Here is a 19,134-nt window from a genome sequence, read left to right as displayed (position 1 = left end):
GTATTCAGGTATAAACTTCAACTAACTCTAGCTTAGCTTAAGAGCAGGGCACCAAGCCCCGCTTGGAGCGGAGTGTGGGGAGTTCTTTCGTGGGGAGAGCGATGGGCACCATCGGGAGAGCGGCGCGAGGTGAAAGCTTCCGCCTCCTTTAACCCTTGTGTTGCCCGGTTGGGCATAAACAATGACATTTCAACAATATTTAGAAAATAGAAGCCAACTAAGCGATCTTCTTTACCTATAACATATTAAAATGGTTTAGTTTGTTTTTTTGTTTTTTTTTGGAGTCTTATATTTTATTCAAGTTGAAATTGATTTTAAATTAATGTCACTTGCCAAACTCTTTGCGACGTTTCATTATCTTATTGATGCCGGCCACCATGGCCAATTCGGGTAGAGCCAATTTGGCATCTTCTTGGAAATCGCAGCGTCTTGTTAAATGCAACCAGGCTCTCTCTGGATTAAGAGACAGAGGCAGCCAACTGATGTAATCGATTTTCAATGAACCCGTAAGTAATTGATCGAATGGTGTATTGTTGCCTATGAAGAACATTGATTTCAATACAGAAGTTTTAGCCTCATTGATCTTCTGCCCCTGTACCCCCAGAAAGGGGCTGGGCTCATCGGCAATGCCCAATTTCTCCAATAGCCAATCCTTGTTGAATTTCAAAAAATTGTATACCACTTTAAGGACTTGTTTACCTATATTTGTGGGCATAATATCACTGACTAGGACTTTGGATATATAGTCTGCCACGCCCACATCCAATTCCATGGCATGTGGACTGTGGGTGAACTGTGGGATAAACGATCCGAATCGACGGCACTGGCTCCTTCGCCACCGGCGCCACCACCACGACAATTACCACGATCTGTATCCAAATGAATGCTCTCCTTGGCCTGCTTAAGAAACAGATCAATCTGATCCGTATGCTTGTCATCCTCATCAATGGAGCAAATGGCCTCGGATATGGCATAGCAATGCGATGCCTTTTCGGCTGTATCTCCGGGCTTTTCGGCCGTCTTTAATAACTCCGTATAGAGGGCAGCAAAGACAACTTGAAAGAGCACCGAATCACCCAGTGGGCGTGTCGACACCGGAATGATGTCCTGCAACAACGATGTCACCTTGTACAAACTCTCGGGCAGGCAATCCCATATTTCCGAGACGCAAGTCAAGGCCAAGGACATGGCCTGATACATGCTGGCACCATTCTCCACCGCATTGATATATGGGATATACGAAATGCATGATTGCCTCCAGCCAGGGCTCCAGACACAATCAAATAAATGAGACAGAGGACTATCTGGTAAATGGACTGTCCCACAGGATCTAAGAGAGAATCGCATTAAAATATTCACTCTCTACAAAGAGAAGATAGATCTATAGTCAACTATGTCACCCACTATGGACTCGGTGACATTGAAACATTCGACACGACACAGGAACGCTTCACATTTCAGGGGGGCTCCTTCCACGGCATTGATGAATGAATGTTTGGCCACATTCTTAAAGTTCTCCGACGAGGGTAAAAGCTGGATCAGATGTCTCATTATGATGCCCGTCAAATAGGCATCCCGCATTTGTAGAATGTTTAACAAATATGACCAATCAGCCAATAATACACGCAAATCCAGAACAGCGAATTCCGTGAGCCACTGACAGGACTGCTCTTTGGGAAAATAACCCGGCAATGCAAATATAACCCAGGCACTGGGCAAACCATGTCGAGGGCTAAACATTTCCATGTTATCCAGACCCTTGCGAAAAAACTAAACGAATTAAATGTCAATAGGCATGTTTAGGCAATGGAAAATAGGGGATACCTAATTTTAATAGAAGAGATCACGACATTTGTCATGAATGTCCCTTAGGATAACACTATGCTGATTCAATTGTAGTCCCACATAGGCCTCGCCACTCTCACAAATGTGGGGCAAGAGTTCTGCTATGCATAGGAGCATATTGAATGAATGATATACAAAAGCAACAGACGACAATGCAAATCAAGCAAACGTTCGGCCAAGGCCTCGGACATTTGGAAATATTGCTTAAAACTCAATTTCAAGGCACCACCGTTCTCATCGCATATAGACACCCAATGAATTCTTGACCACCGAGGTAGCTCCAATAGTGGCCGTCAGAACGAATAGATCGGCATGATCCAAAGATTCCTGCGATAGCCGATGTATAAGCTCGAGAACTAAATCAGCCGATTTGGTAAACAATTGCACAAACTTATCAGGATCTGATGTCTTTACCGTAACGTTGCTCTACAAGAAGAAATTGGAAATAAATAGTAGTTTAATTGGGTAAAAAAAAACTATATTAAATCATACAAAATCGCCTTCATCAAGTTCCTTTTCAGTGTGCAGCAAACCAGATGACTTACGATAAGAGGCAAAGTATTTATCCTCCCACCTTTAAAAAGAGGAAATTTCATTTATTGGCTTAACTTTTTCCTCGTCTATGAGGACACTAACCATCTTATTAATTTCACAGCTGCAAATGAGGCATATCTGGGAAAATCTAATTTTCCACCCACAACTCCACTGCATATGGGCTCTTGGAGCACTCGCTGATGGGTCTAATAGGGGGAGAAAAACAAGGATTACTATGTAAACTGGAGTGGCCTTAATCACCTGGGCATCACCTGATAAAATTCTAAATCTCGCTGTAGCAATATCGGTACACGATCCAATAAATTTCCCTCTTTGAGCACCTCCATTTTGGTTTTTTATCCTTAGATGAGACCTAAACTAGACCAAAAACCAAAGGGCCGGGGCTAACTTCGACCGCGTCAAAGTTTGTATACCCTTGCAACTTTTAGCCATCAAAGTGGAAAAACATTCAAGCTAAAAAGGCTAATGTTTGCGAAAACAATCTTAGCATAGGAAAAAACTAAGATATTGATCAAAGTCACTGTTTTCCACCGATCGTTCCTATGGGAGCTATATGATATAGTAACCCGATCTTTATTAAATTCGGCACAGTCATTAACAGATATATTAAACTAACAAATGTTTAATTTGAAAGCAATCGCGCCAAAAGTAACGAAGTTATTGACAAAAGTCACTGTTTTCGAAAGATCGTTCCTATGGGAGCTATATGATATAGTCACCCGATCTTGATCAAATTTGGCACAGTCGTTTATATGTATAATTAACTCACCAATATTAAATTTCATGACAATAGCTCAGAGAAAAGTCACTGTTCGTGACTTTGCCATTTGTATGGGAGCTATATGATATAGTGATCCGATCCGGCTGAATCCGAGATATACAACGCCTGCAGTATATACAAGCCTACATGCAAAATTTCAGCTCTGTAGCTCTTACGGTCTAGGAGGAGTTTGCGTTGATCCAGACGGACGGACAGACGGACAGACGGACAGACGGACGGACGGACGGACGGACGGACGGACATGGCTATTTGAACTCGTCTCGTCGTGCTGATCAAGAATATATATACTTTATATGGTCGGAAATGCTTCCTTCTATGCGTTGCACACTTCTGACCAAAATGAATATACCCTTTTTGCAAGGGTATAACAAGTTTATTGAACAAACAGTCTGGCCTTTAAACGTTGCTAAGGCAGGAGAACCCAAAAAAAGAAAACATGGTCGAGGGTGGCTAGAGAGATTTGTGCTCGCTGGGAGGAGATAAGGTCGTCGTGGCTTAGCCTGCTTGCACTGTAGTCCAATCACTTGGTTTTAGTTGATAATTGACCGGAGACGTGCACAGACGGCAAACACACACCCAGAATCAGTAAGTATATATAATTTATTTTGATTGGGGTATACTGTATAATCAGCTTTGCTGGGGACCCCGAAAAAGTTTCCATCTTGAAAACAAGGCATGGTCGTCTATGTGGCTCTTATCACTCGATAAGCTTCATATCGGATTTTTTCATCAGCAAGTTATAAATTTAACTCTCTGTTTTATATTTTTACCAGCAACCAGCAGAATCATGCTAAGACATTTGAGAAACGTTCCTACACCGATCATACCATTTTGGAGGCTTGGCGTCCCCTTGGCTTGGTTGGCGTGATCTCCGTCTATAATTTCCCCCAATCCTGTATTCGGTTGGAAAGCGGCTATTGTGCCTCTACCACCGGTAATACTGTCCTGTGGAAAGGAGCGCCTAGCACTCCCCTAGTTTCGGTGGCCACCACGAAAATTGTATCGGAAGTCTTGAGGCGGAATAATTAGCCTCCTGTGATAACGATGTGCCAGGGTGGCACAGATGTTGGTCAATATTTGGTGGCCGATAAGCGAGTTAATCTTGTCTCCTTTGCTGGCAGTTGTAACACTGTTCGCCAAGTGGGTGTCGCTGTGCAGGAGCGTTTTAGCAAATCCATCCTAGAACTGGGCGGCAACAATGCCCTCTTGATCGATGAATCGGCAAATCTGAAAATGGCCCTAGATGCGGCACTCTTTGGCTGCATTGGCACTAGTGGACAACGATGCACCACTATGCGTAGAATTATTGTCCATGAGAAGCTATACGATCAGTTTGTGGATGCGCTGGTTGTGAAATATCAGCAACTGGTATCAAGAATTGGACACGAATTGGAATTGAATACCCTAGTGGGTCCCGTGCACGCCCAGCAAAATGTGGAAAACTTTAAGACCGCCATCCAGGATGCCATCAAAGAGGGCGGCTCTCTGGCCTTCGGTGGCAAGGGTAATGTTTGCGAAAGAACGGCCAACAATCTTAGCATAGAAAAAACTAATTGTAAGATATTGAAAGTCACTATTTTCCACCGATCGTTTCTATGGGAGCTATATGATATAGTAACCCGATATTCATCAAACTCGGCATAGTCATTAAGTGATATATTAAACTAACAAATGTTTAATTTGAAAGCAATCGCGTTAAAAGTAACGAAGTTATTGAGAAAAGTCACTGTTTTCGAAAGATCGTTTCTATGGGAGCTATATGATATAGTCATCCGATCTTGATCAAATTTGGCATAGTCGTTTATATGTGTAATTAACTCACCAATATTAAATTTCATGACAATAGCTCAGAAAATGACGAAAAGAAAAGTCACTGTTCGTGACATTGCCATTTGTATGGGAGCTATATGATATAGTGATCCGATCCGGCTGAATCCGAGATATACAACGCCTGCAGTATATACAAGCCTACATGCAATTTCAGCTCTGTAGCTTCAACGGTCTAGGAGGAGTTTGCGTTGATCCAGACGGACGGACAGACGGACGGACGGACATGGCTATTTGAACTCGTCTCGTCGTGCTGATCCAGAATATATATACTTTATATGGTCGGAAATGCTTCCTTCTATGCGTTGCACACTTCTGACCAAAATTAATATACCCATTTTGCAAGGGTATAAAAATTTACAAAATAAGATCAAAACGCTAAAATGCAATAACAAGTGCATTTTCTAAATTGTTTTTTCTTGCATAGATCTAATAAAATTATCACCAAAAAAATTTAAATTGTTAAAAAAAAAAAGAGCCAAGCCCACCGCAAGAATTTGCATATCGATGCCGGCATTGTGCTTGGTTCCAAATGGCGGATTCTTTACGATTGTATCGAATACTTTGCCCCATCTACCAATACCTTCCGTTTGCAATTGTAGGACATCTCTGCGCTCTAGTGTGATTCTCGTTCTTAAGCTTCTCTATAATAAGGAAAAGATGCTTGTTGATCTGGGAGTAAAACACTTTTAGGGTCGAGTTATTTCGGACTATCACACTCATTTGGCATTCCAAAGTTCCTAGGTCTCTTTTGTACTCATAATGGGAGGCTTAGACCACATTACCAAACATGTAATTGTCTGTTTCATTTCTTCCATTGTTTAAATTATGCTTATTTTTGCTCTCCAACTTGTTTTTTGATTTTAAAAATTTAAAAACAATACCATATTTTTAGTTAATTTCAAAATATAATTTCCTTTTCCTTAGAATAAAATTGGGTATGATTTTTAGTTTTTATTATTAAATTTATTCTTCAAAAAAATTCGAATTATAATTTCTAAAAGGCAACTTCTTCACTTAACTGTTATTTAATTATCGTATGTTAATGTTGTAAGTATTTCTTCTTTTTCCAAGTATAATAGTGTAGTTTGTAGTTCTTCCTTTGTCAAAGTTTCCAAATTCTTTAATGAACGATGGTGCTATGTGAAAAGATGAAAGTGGAATAAGTGTATATACAAATTTTTGTCGTTAATGTATTTAATTCCTTATATATTTGTTCTTTTCTTTTTTATGTTGCGTTTTTTTTTTTTTTTTTTTTTTTTTGTATATTCACAATTTTATTTGCTTTTTGTTTTTAATTTTTGAATATTTTCGTTTTTAATTGTCGCAAATCTGTCTATCGTGATGCCCCCTACGTCGGTTGAGGGAGATCTCCATTATCCCTATTAGTCCTAACACGGACCTACTTAGGTGGAGGTGAGTCCACATCCTTACTGATGGGGATCCACTCGCGGTTGATTTGACACTCATTAAACTATTTCTTTTTAGGTGACCTCTAACCGCACCGTTCACGACTGAACGCCCCGTTCATTTTGAACGAATGTTATTCCCTTTTTCTTTTTTTATAATTTTATTTTATTTTTTTGAAACCAACACTTTACATTCACTTGACAACACATACAAAATGTTTTTGATTATTTTATTTATTAATTTATTACCAATTAATTTATTACCAATCGACAGGGTTTTGAACCCCTGTAGTAGGTTCGAAGATATATATTAAGAGACACAAATAGTTCTTTATGGTTTGAGCTCAGTTTATTGGATAATTCTTAATTCTATAACAATTGTCGACTATAGCTAAGACCGCGTAGCTGCGCTGCTAGTCATGCAGGCAGAGGAGCGGTATGCTTATGTATAACATACTTATGTATAAATGTATAAGTGTTTACATAAAAGTATGTATGTTTATATACCGTCGCAGCGGTAGAGTGAGGATGTATCATATTGCATATTGGGCCAACGCGGCCGCGCGTGTTATATCTGTCGACACAGCAATTGTCCAGCACCATGCACTCATGGGTGGTCATGTTACTTAAGAGGCAAATGCACTTGAATGTTGCGCACATAAATATTGTAACTAATTGCTACAATATGTTTGTATTGTTGTTAATATGTTATTCCAAAACATGCTACATCCCCCCTCTTTAGAAAAATAACGTAATTATATGGAGTTATTTTCTAAAATTTTTTTTTTTTTTTTTTTTATATAGAAATTTATTTACTTATTATTGTTTCTTTTTTTTTTTTAATTTTTTTTTTCTTTTGAATGTTTGAGTGTTTGTTTAATGATACATGTGGTAAAATTATATTTGTATATGTATAGTGTCATTAAATGTTGGTAATTTATTTGTTTAAATTTATTTCTTTTGTTTTATTGTTATTACTATTTTTTTTTTTATGTATATTAATTGGTTAAGATTTTTAACCTATCTTTATGCACTAATTATTTCTTATTCTTTGTATCTTTAACTAAAATGTTATCCCTATCTTTTATTTCTTCTATGATGTATGGGCCTAAATACTTAGATTCTAGCTTATGACCCGTATCATTACGTAATAAAACCTTATGTCCTATTTCTAATTCAATATTTTTTACCTTTCTATCATATATTTCCTTATTCTTCGCTTTGTGCTGTTCTAACATAATTCTTGCTCTTTTATAAGCCTGTTCTAATCTAAATTTTGATTCCTTAGCATAATCTTCTATGTTATATAGTGGATTTATTTTATCAACACTATTAAATTGTTGTGGTAAATTTGAAGTTTTACCGAATACCAACTCATATGGACAATATTCATGTGCCATAGAGGGTGCTGTATTAAAACAATATTCGAAGTATCTTATCCATACATCCCAGTTAGTTTTGTCAACTGAAATGTATGATCGTAAAAATTCATTAAGTGTTCGGTGGCTTCGCTCCACAGTGCCTACAGTCTGGTGATGATGTGCATAAATCTTCAATTATTGAGTTTCTATATTCTGTTCCCATGTCCGTATAGAACGCCTTCATAGGACCGTACCGCAGAATGAAATCTTCAAATATAGTTTTCGCTACTGTTTTTGCACTTTTGTCTTTAATTGGTATTATTACAAGGTATTTTGTTAGGTCGCAGATTAAAGTTACTGCGTATTCATTTCCGTGTTCTGATGTTGGGAGTGGACCGATCGTATCCACAATAACCCTATCGAAAGCCTGTTGTGGCGTTTCAGTTATGATTAACGGGGTTTTTGTATGCTTTGTTATCTTTGCTTTTTGACACTTATTACATTTTTTTATATATTGAGATATATCTCGTGTCATATTTTTCCAATAATAATGCCTTTTTATTTTGGCCATAGTTCTCAATATTCCAGTATGACTTCCTTGTATTGGGTCATCGTGGAACGTAAACAGTATTGCTTCTTTTTCTATATCATTATTTGATAATAGGGTCACCGGCTTGAGTAGCGCTACTCTTAAAAGTTTCAATATTTTGTTGCCCATATTTTGAAAGATTCTATTGAAATAGTCTCAAAGATCTTTTCGCTCGGTGCCACTTAGACTTTACTTATGTTGAGTATACCGGCTTCTTTTTCGAGCCTTTGGAAAAATTGACCTAAGTCAAGAATTCCATTGGTATACATATCGCAAATGTCAATTCTTGCTATAACTTTCTTGCCATGTTTGAATGTGGTTAAAGAATCAGTTATTCGCAAGGTCACTACTTTTCGTACTTCGTCATTTACAATGACGTCATATACGTTGGGCTTAGAAGCATTAAGAGATTGTTTTTGCAACTCTTTTATATTATTTTCTTTTTCTTTTCCTGCGCAGGAATTTGACTGTTTACTTTGATTTCTGGTAGTGACTCTCAGAATTTTGTTTCTAGTTTGTATGTTTTGTAAGTCTGTGATTGTTATTCTTGATAGGGCATCTGCTACATAATTATCTTTACCCTTTAGATACTCTACTGTGAAGTCATATTCCTCTAATTCAAGTCTCATTCGCGTTAGTCTCGAACTTGGATTTATCATTGAAAATAGATAAGTAAGTGCTCTGTGATCAGTTTTGACGGTGAAATGTCTACCATAAATGTATGGTCTGAAATGTGTTATTGCCCAATGAATAGCTGCTAATTCTTGTTCTGTTGTACTCTTGTTGCTCTCACCTTTTGTAAAGGCTCTTGATGCGTATGCAACTGGTAGCTGGAGTCCTTCTTTGTTCTGTGTTAGGGCTGCTCCACATGCGTGCTTACTCGCATCACTGATTATGCAAAATTCTATGCTGAAATCTGGGTATTGCAATAGAGTTGGGTTCATTAATGCCGATTTTAGATGTTCAAAAGCATTTTGACAGTCATCTGTCCATTCAAATTTTACATCTTTTTTACATAATCTTGTTATGTGACGAGAATAGTTGTCAAAATTCTTTATGAATCTTCTGTAATAATTGCAAAATGCAATGAATCTTCTAGCGCTGTGCGCATCGTGGGGGACTGGATCATTTTGGATGACGTCGTATTTTGTGTCATCAGGCAAGATTCCTTTGTCTGTGCATTTATGCACAAAAAAAAAATGAACATTTTTCGGGATGTAATTTTAGGTTGTGTTGCCTACATTTCTCAAACACATCTGTTAAGTTATTGAGCATATGGTTTTCAGAACAACCAATGACTATTAAATCGTCCATATAAAGGAATGCTTGAGAAGGTTCAAGTCCAGTGAATGCTATAGTCATCATTCTCTGGAATGAATTTGGCGCTATCTTTTGACCAAATGGTAATCGCGTGAAGCGATATGAACGATTGCTTGTTGAAAAGGATGTAACATTTTGTGACTCTTTTTCGAGTTCTATCTGATGAAAACCTGACATTAAATCCAGGCACGAAAAGTACTTCGCCCTTCCCAGTTGATCTAGAATATCATCAATCCTTGGGAGTGGGAATTTATCGGACAATAATTTTTTATTAATCTGACGATAGTCAATTACTAATCGCCATTTTTTCTTTTCGGAATTAGGCAGTGATTTCTTTGGTACAAGTAACAGTGGGCTGTTATAAGCTGATACCGATGGTTCAACTATTTTGTCATCTATTAACTTTTGGACTTGTTTTTGTATCTCGTCTTTTTGACTGTGAGGATTTCTGTAGTTCTTTATATATATTGGTTCATCATCTTTCAATCTCAGTTTTTGTTTATAAAAATTATTGGTAGTTATAGATTCAGTTTCCAAACCGAACACATCACTATACTATGTGCATAATTTGGTTAGTTGGCTATTGAACTTGTTTTTTGTTTGTTTCTGAACTTGTTTTAACTACTTCGTAGTTCGAAAGTGATTCGTACTGCAAGTTATTTATATTGACTATTTGATTTGTGTTTGTTGTATTTAGCAATTTTATGAATGCGTTTTGAGAAGATGCTATGGTATTTGCTATGTAAATACCCTGCTGAATTTTTTGGTTCGGAATTAATATACTGTCTTCCGCTGAGGTTATTTCAATTTTTCGGACAACTTGTGATCTTGCTGGCAGAACTATGGAGTTGTTGCCAGAACTGTATGCTATTGGTACATATATGGGATATTGTAAATTATTTGGTCTAATTATAAGCCAATCCTCAGTCGGTTTGAAATCTAATTGACAGTTATATTTTCTTATGAAATCGATACCTAGTATTCCATCACAAGGAATAGCGAATTGTAAATTTACGATATGAAAATCGTGTGGAATTATGTATTTAGAGGTTTGTATTTCTATGGAAGTAAGTCCTTTTGATTTTGTTATTTCTTGACTTATTCCCTGTATATTTATTATTTGATTGGTTTGAATATATTGGAAGTTGTCGGAATTTTCTTTTAATATGGATATGTCAGCACCTGTGTCTTTTAAAAATACTAACTCTTTTCCTGTTGCTACGTTAGTGAAACTTGCAAATGTGCTTTGACTGAGACTGATGGTGTAAACCTTGTAATTTTTTATTGTTGAGTATCTAAAGGTTGTTGGGAGTTTCCCGAATTATTCTGGACTACCCTAACATTGCTATTATTAGAGCTATAACCTCTGTTTTGTTGGTTATTTCCTCTGTTCCCTCTGTTATTATTTCTGCCGTAACCTCTGTTGTTTCCTCTGTAACTATTGTTTCTGTTTTGTTGGAAATTTTGGCCGTTATTGTTTTTGTTATAGTTGTTGTAATAACCACGACCATTGCCTCTACCACGATAATTATATTTGTTATTGTAATTACTACGGTTTCTTTGAGCAAATAGAACCGTATTTGGATTTCCTGATATCTCAGTACTTTTTTGTAAGTACTTTGCTATAGCTTCGTCCATGGTTTTGAAGTTACCAGAGTCAAGTATATTTTTAATTCTGTTGTGTTCGCAATTTCCAATCATTGCTTCTATAGCATCGTCTGTGCTATTCTTAAGAGCAAGTGCTGCAGGCATACCTTCTTCGATATATGCAGATTGAAGTGTTTTGCGTAAGTTATCTATCTCCGAAGTAAATTCGTCAGCGGTTTTACCTTTCTGAGTTGTATTCTTCAACCTGGCTTTAATAACTTTGGATGTTTCACCAATTACAAAGCCTTCCAATTTTTGTATTATTGCTTCTATTGAAGTTTCTTCTTCGACTTCATATAGTGTTGGGCCAATAATTTTTGATTTTATTACCTCAACTGCTATATTTTCGTAGTCGCCTTTCATCATATCTACCAACTTCAGAGCTGTTACGAATCTTTTGAGTTGCATTTTCGTGCCGTTAAATTCAGGTATGGCTATGTTTATATCTTTCATATATGCCCTTCGGGCATTTAATTCTGCCATCCTGTCAGTTGTGTTTATTACACTTGTATTGATGTCTAAATCTGATTCGTTGTCTTGTTCAGACACTTGGACCTCCTCATCTGATTCTCCTACATTAATAGTTTCTATGTCTGCTTTAAAAATATTATGTACCCATGCAGGCACATCCTTATTCTTAGGTCTTTCAAGTAATAGTCTGTTATATGCTATTTTTATGGATTTTTCCATAAGTTCTACAATATTTCTTTTAAATTTGTAGTTTTTTTGTATCCAAAATTTTATTTCCTTGTACTTTTTATTTACTGGTCCTGAATGTATCAGGAAATCAAGAAAGGAATATATTTTTGCAGATGTTTAGTATCAACTTTATTCATAGGGGAGAGGGCCCAGTTATGACCCGGGTTTTGAAAAACCTCGAAATTTTTTCTTCAGTTCGGGAAAATGAAAAATTAAAAAGTTTAACATTTAAATATTAACCAAACGCAACTTTTTTCCAAAGAATGTATGTTTATTTGAGTTACTCAAAAAATTTTGGAACAGATTTAATTTGGATAAATTTTTTTAACTTTAAAAAAAAGTGGCCCAGTTATGACTCAACTTAAGAAATTCACTGAAAATAAGAAAATATGAAAGGAATCTCACACGAATTGTTGTGATTTAATGGTTTACTTATTTTGAAGGGCTTCAAAGCCAAAAACAATGAAAAACCCAAAAGAAAATGGCCATAAATGAGAACGATTTTAAGCCCTCGTCGTCCATGTCACTTTCGCAGTTTTTGCAAGCGAAATAACTTGCTTGCATATTAGCGCACTTCGAATGAACATTCCCGATCGAGATCTTCCAGAATATTCTTGGACAAACTGGTCTCAATATGTAAATTTCCTTTCCTTGTTGTTAAACAACAACAAAATGTTGGAATTTGATAATTTTACATAATCCGAGTGCAAAAAAAAATGGGACATAACTGGGCACCCCAGCTGAGTCATAACCGGGCCTTTTTATAGTTTAAAGTTTATATCTATATTTTTTATATACACTACATAATCACATAAATTTTTATAGAATCACAAAATATACGGCAAATACAATACTTTGATGCATTGCACTCACCTTTTCACTGTTGATTTCACAAAATTTTGGTACTTTGAAAAAAATGGAAAAAAACTTTTTCGCACGATTTTCAACACGATGTTTGGTACGCGTATATACAATACGTTTATTAACGTTGGGGTCTGTCCAAAAACTGCAGAACGTCTAACAAACATGATTTACAGGGCTCAAACTGTCATTGAATACCGCATTTCAAAAATATTTGAGAATGTCACAACTGGGCCTGAGTCACAACTGGGCCCTCTCCCCTACTTATTTAATTTGTATTTGCATTGTATTCAATTTGTAGTAACTAATTAAAGTCGGTATTTTTATGACAACATATTGTTGTTCGGCTTCATCCATCAGGTAGAAGCGAAATGTACCTGTTGCATTTGAGAAACAATATATATTTGGCACTGTAACAAGAAAACACATCTGTACCATTGCACTTCCTTGAACTGGGAATTCTTCTCCAGTCAAATCAAGGTATGCTGATCTGATCTGTACTAAATTTATTGAATTCTGTACCGAATTGACATTATCTATTCTAAAAACCTCAAGTAAATCTGCTCCAATGCTAGAATTCCTATCTACTATCTTCCTAAAATAATCTTCTAATGTACTCATTTTATTCAATTGATATATATATTTGTTTTTAATTTTTTTTTTTTTATTTATTTAGTAAATTTGGAAAGTGATTTTTTTTTTTGTTTCAAATCTACATTTGATGACTCTATTTTGTTAATTACATTTGCAGTAGAGTCCACTGTTTTAGTATCTATTAACCCCATATTGGGTGTATCAAATGTATCATCAAACTTGCTTATTTTGTTATAAAACATTTTATTTAAAGAAAAGGTTTGGAATAAATATTTATTTCATTTGTTTTTAATTTTTTTTGGATGTAGTTTAGTAGAGTAGTAATTTAATAAAATTTTTTTTTAAGCTCTTCTTTTTTTTTACATATATCCCTGCCTATTTTTTCGTATGGTTTTCAGGCCACACTCTAATTGGACAGCTTTTAATGCCGCATAATTATACATTGATTATTTTAATTCTATTAAAAAAAATGTGCATCGCAGTACACTCAAAAAAAAAGTGCGACGCAGCGCATAATTTGTTCATTTATATTTTTGTTGTTTTCGGCTAGCCTCTAGCATCAGTCGTTGCCGTTTGGCACGCTGATGCTCCATCGATGGCGTAAAAAGCAGCCTGCTTTTCACGCTTGTAGTCTCAGCTGCTGATGTCTGGGGCCTCTGAGCTCAGGCGGTTCCGGTGCCGGTCATCGCACCAGATTTGTTGATTCTTTGTTTTATTTTTCTTTTCACTTCCTTCGCTTGGGGACTGGCTTTTCCTTTGGAGTCCCGTAGAAATGTCTGCATGTATACTCGCAGTATGCTGAGTATAATGGGCCCTTGCAGTCGTTTGGGCAGACCTTCTTTAATTTCGGTAGTTCCTTCACAGTTTGTGGACTTATCTTTACTTTTGGTTTTGCCACGTTTTGAATCGTAGAGTATGGGATTCTGGTTGTTGTGGTTTTATTTTCTCTTTCTTCTAATTGGGTTTTTATAAACTCTACCTCGGCTTGTAATTCCACCGAGGTATTCCAATTAGTCTGTGGGCTATTTAGTAGCCTCAATATCTGCGCCTTTCTGGCTTTTAACTTTTTGACCACACCAGATTTTTTCCCCATCACTCTACTTACTGTGATTGTAGTATGTTATTTTCCTTCCTTTATTCCTCCATTGTAGCTGAATTTTCCTTTTGTAATTTGGTCTGCTCACTCCTTTTGGTCACGCCTATTGTTTGGTGACCACTGTCACGGTCGCCATGTAGTAGGTTCGAAGATATATATTAAGAGACACAAATAGTTCTTTATGGTTTGAGCTCAGTTTATTGAATAATTCTTAATTCTATAACAATTGTCGACTATAGCTAAGACCGCGTAGCTGCGCTGCTAGTCATGCAGGCAGAGGAGCGGTATGCTTATGTATAAACATACTTATGTATAAATGTATAAGTGTTTACATAAAAGTATGTATGTTTATATACCGTCGCAGCGGTAGAGTGAGGATGTATCATATTGCATATTGGGCCAACGCGGCCGGGCCAATGTCCAGCACCATGCTCTCATGGGTGGTCATGTTACTTAAGAGGCAAATGCACTTGAATGTTGCGCACATAAATATTGTAACTAATTGCTACAATATGTTTGTATTGTTGTTAATATGTTATTCCAAAACATGCTACACCCCGGTTGCACAAAACAAAAATTAACTTATGTATTTGTCAGAGAATTTATTTATTTATCACCTTGGCAAGGTGATATTAAAAATAAACCACGACTCGTCTCTTTGACAGATTTAGAGAGAATGATCTTGAAGTGACAATTGTATATTAAACCAAGGCGTGATCTGCGTTTCTTTATTTCAAAGGAATTTTAGCTGCTTTTTTTCATACAAATTTTAAGAGGTCTCAGATCAACTAGAATTATTGAATTGTGCGGCACATGCAGAGCAACTGAAATAATTCTATTGGCTGAGATTACGGGAAATATTTCATCATCCAATACACAAATTCTTGGAAACGATTCCAGTACTTTTGTTTCGTAACCATCCACTTTAATTTTTCGGTAAGCATTTACAAGATTGAAGACTTTTAGATTTTTATTTATTTACTTGTAATTGCATTTACTTTTTTTATTCACTTTGTTTTGGGAACACTTATGAGCGAGAAAGAGAAAAAATATTAAAGAAGCTAACTTTGGCTATGCCGAAGTTTATATACCCTTGCAGTCCTTGGCAATAATAGTTTTCCTTTTTGAAATTTGTTTCCCTGCAACTCAATTCATCAATACACAAACAAAATATTATTTCAGTTTTTACTAAAAATTTTTCTTCTTCTTCCATCATTCCCAAAGCAAAGCACGGCACGCATACACATACAGTTCATGTAGCATTGCGTATGTGTGTATATGCGTGTGATCTGTTGATTTGATGACGACGTAGTAGGCAGCAAGCAGCGCTATAGGCAGCGGTTGACCCGATTTATATTGACTGTAACTTGTGTTCTATTTATCCGATCAGATTCAAATTTTGGGATCTAAGATTTTATATCTATCACATTGGTAAATTTCATGGAGATACTCCAATTTTTGCAAAAATGTTTCTTCTGGAGCTATTTGATATAGTAGTCCGATCCATAAGATTTTTAGACTTTAAAAAAGCCCCAAAAAATCTTCGCGTTATCTTCGCGATAACTTTTAAATTGGCTGAGTAAAACGCATACGAACATACGGACGGACATGCTGATCAAGAATATATATACTCTATGGGGTCCTCTCCTTCTATGCGTTACAAACATCTGACCAATTTAATAATACCCTCTGCAAGGGTATAAAAATATTTTTGTATTAACGAAAGACCCGACGGAAGACGGTCCCTACTCAGGCGCCACTTAACATTCTCATATTTGAGGAGGTCACCTTGCAGAAGCAAGGATTGATTTCCGTCCAACGGCACGCACACACAATAGCGCAGGAATTGGTAGATCGTTTAGATCTTTTTCTTCTATTTCTTCCTTGCTTGTTTCGGATTCTTCACCTTCTAGTTCTATTTCTTTTTACAAGTGTCTATGCTCAAAGGTGAATTAAGTACGGTCGGTACAAATCGAGATATTTTTTCTTTATAGAAATTAGGATTGCACGTAACTTGATCAATAGGTTGGAAATCTTTGACCAGTTCGTTTACCTATATTCTCTCTATTAACATGCATTATTTATTTGATCTGATCGCTTTGGATTATGCTTACGAACTGACTCTCTGCTCGCAGACAGAGTAGTTAGAGAGTTAGATATTCAATTTAAGATTGTCCTCAATCTCTGCTTTACTTTATTATTCTGACGAACTTTGTTATGTAACGTCCTATTCGTCTTTCATGAAATTTTCAAATTCTCCAGATGTAAAACAACTGCCTCGATCCGATATTATACATTTCGGTCTACTATATGATCGAAAATAATCTCCTAATGCTTTAATGACCTCTTTAGTGTTTGTAGTTTTCGTTGTGTATAATCTAACAAATTTCGTAAACGCATCTACAACAACTAAAATATGCTTCTTTGATCTTCCTGAATCTACCGGTCCATAATGATCAATGTGAACTGTATCAAAGGGCTTATTTCCTTTCGGGATACTATGCAAAAGACCATCTCCCTTTCCTGTTTTCGGTGAATACGCTATACATTTCAAACAATTTCTTATATGTTTTATTGTCTTCTCCTTTATATTTGGAAACCAGTATCCTCTTCCTATTGCTTCTATCATTTTGTCCCTGCCAATATGCCCTAATTCGTCGTGATATTTATATAATACATGCTCTTCCATATCTTCCGGTACATAAAATACAACCCTTCTATCATTTGTTTTCCTATATAATATACCATTCCGCATTTCGAACAGTTTGTGTTCCCTTTCTTCTAAATATTTTTTATACTCTGAATCTTTTTATCTTTTGATTGGCAAATAACTGTAATTCTAACGCCCATATAGCAATTCTTGGATTAAGCTCTACTTTATTTAAAGTCAAAGTCAACGAATTATAATCCGTTAGTATTTTAAAACGTTTTCCTTGGACATAAATTCTAAACCTGCGTAACGCATATATTATTGCTAGTGTTTCTAGCTCAAAACTGTGTGTGTAGTGCGTTTGGAAAAATAAGAAATTGGGTGTAGCCGCTTATCCTCTTTTCTTTGAAGCAGAACTGCTCCAAACCCTAAAGCACTGGCATCACAGTGTAATTCAGTTTCATCTTTAGGATTATAGATAGCCAATACAGGTGCTTTCATCAATTTCTTTTTTAAATTTAAAAAACAATTCAACTCATTTTCCCCAAATTCAAACTGTTTATCCTTCTTTAATAAATCATACAACGGCTTGGCTTCTATTGAAAAATCTTTAATGAATGTCCTAAAATAGGAACACAAGCCTAAACAGCTGTGAACTGCTTGCGTCTTGTCTGGCACTGGATAATTTTTTATTGCTTCTAAACCCTTTTCGTCCGCCTGTATTCCCTCTTCTGTGATTAAATATCCTAAATATTTTACACTAGCTTGCATAAACTCGCATTTGTCCATTCTAAGCTCTAATTTGTTCCGCACTAATCTCTTGAATACTTCTTTTAACGTTTCTAAATGTTCCTCAATATTTTTGTTGGCAATCATTATATCATCCATATATAAAATAATTTTGTTTTCCCTAATCATGTCATCAAAAATGCTGTTTATAAACCGTTGAATCAATGCATTTTTTAATCCCATTGGCATCCTAAGAAATTCATACTGGCCTAATAGTGTTACAAACGATGTAAATTTAACCGACTCCTTGTCCATGAACACATGAAAATATCCATTTTTTAAATCCAATTTTGTGAATACCTTCTTTTGTGCTAAGCGATCCAGGAGATCGTCTATTAATGGTAATGGATAGTTATCTTTAGCCATACTTTTGTTCAATTTTCTAAAGTCTATACATAGACGCAAATCTCCTGTTTTCTTTTTGACCAAAACTATCGGCGATGCATATGCTGAATTACTGGGTTGTATAATCCCTTCTTGTAAATAATCATCTATTAATATCTGTAATTTCTCTTTTTCCGTATATGATAACCTTCTAGGTGAACAACTAAAGGGTTTCTTATTTTCAAGAGTTATCTTCATTTCACATTTAAAATCTGGATTCTCTGGTCTTCAGTTTGACAAACTTACATCGAGTTCTAAAATCAACACTTTCACCGATGTTGTATACAAGTTCTTCGTTTGCATTGTCTAATAAATTGATTTCTAACATTTCTTTCTCAAAATTTTCTACCAACACATTTCTAATATTAATTTCTACATCTTTCATTTTTTCTCCTTTATCTACATTACTAACAATTTTTCTCTCATCTTTTCTAACAACTTGACTTTCTATTCCGTTTTCATTTTCCAGCATTTCACCTAAATAATTTTCTTGATTTTCTAACAAATTTTGACTTTCTATTCCGTTTTCATTTTTCAGCATTTTATCTAAATAATTTTCCTGATTTTCTAACAAATTTTGACTTTCCATTCCGTTTTCACTTTTCAGCATTTTATCTAAATAATTTTCCTGATCTTCTAACAAATTTCGTTCGCTTTTTTCCAGCGTAATCATTTTCAACGCGTCTGGATTGATTTCTAAATTACATTTTTTCATAAAATTTGTACC

At 35.8% G+C, this 19,134-nt stretch overlaps 1 protein-coding gene and 1 pseudogene across 1 annotated transcript; one reads left to right on the top strand and one right to left on the bottom strand.

The window, feature by feature from the left end:
* Positions 1–325: 325 nt before the first annotated feature.
* On the bottom strand, positions 326–2,726 carry LOC124461503 (annotated as a pseudogene).
* A 1,499-nt stretch (positions 2,727–4,225) lies between these two features.
* LOC124461505 (putative aldehyde dehydrogenase family 7 member A1 homolog) lies at positions 4,226–18,717 on the top strand. The gene is made up of 2 exons (XM_047013013.1): positions 4,226–4,685; positions 18,563–18,717. The coding sequence occupies exons 1-2, from the start codon at positions 4,226–4,228 to the stop codon at positions 18,715–18,717; spliced, it is 615 nt and encodes a 204-aa protein (XP_046868969.1).
* The last annotated feature ends 417 nt before the right edge of the window (positions 18,718–19,134 follow it).

The sequence above is a fragment of the Drosophila willistoni genome, unplaced genomic scaffold (genome assembly GCF_018902025.1).
Source record: "Drosophila willistoni isolate 14030-0811.24 unplaced genomic scaffold, UCI_dwil_1.1 Seg509, whole genome shotgun sequence".
NCBI classification, from domain to species: Eukaryota; Metazoa; Arthropoda; class Insecta; order Diptera; family Drosophilidae; genus Drosophila; species Drosophila willistoni.
Note: the sequence above shows the minus strand (reverse complement) of the source record. Positions and strands in the feature narration are given on the sequence as shown.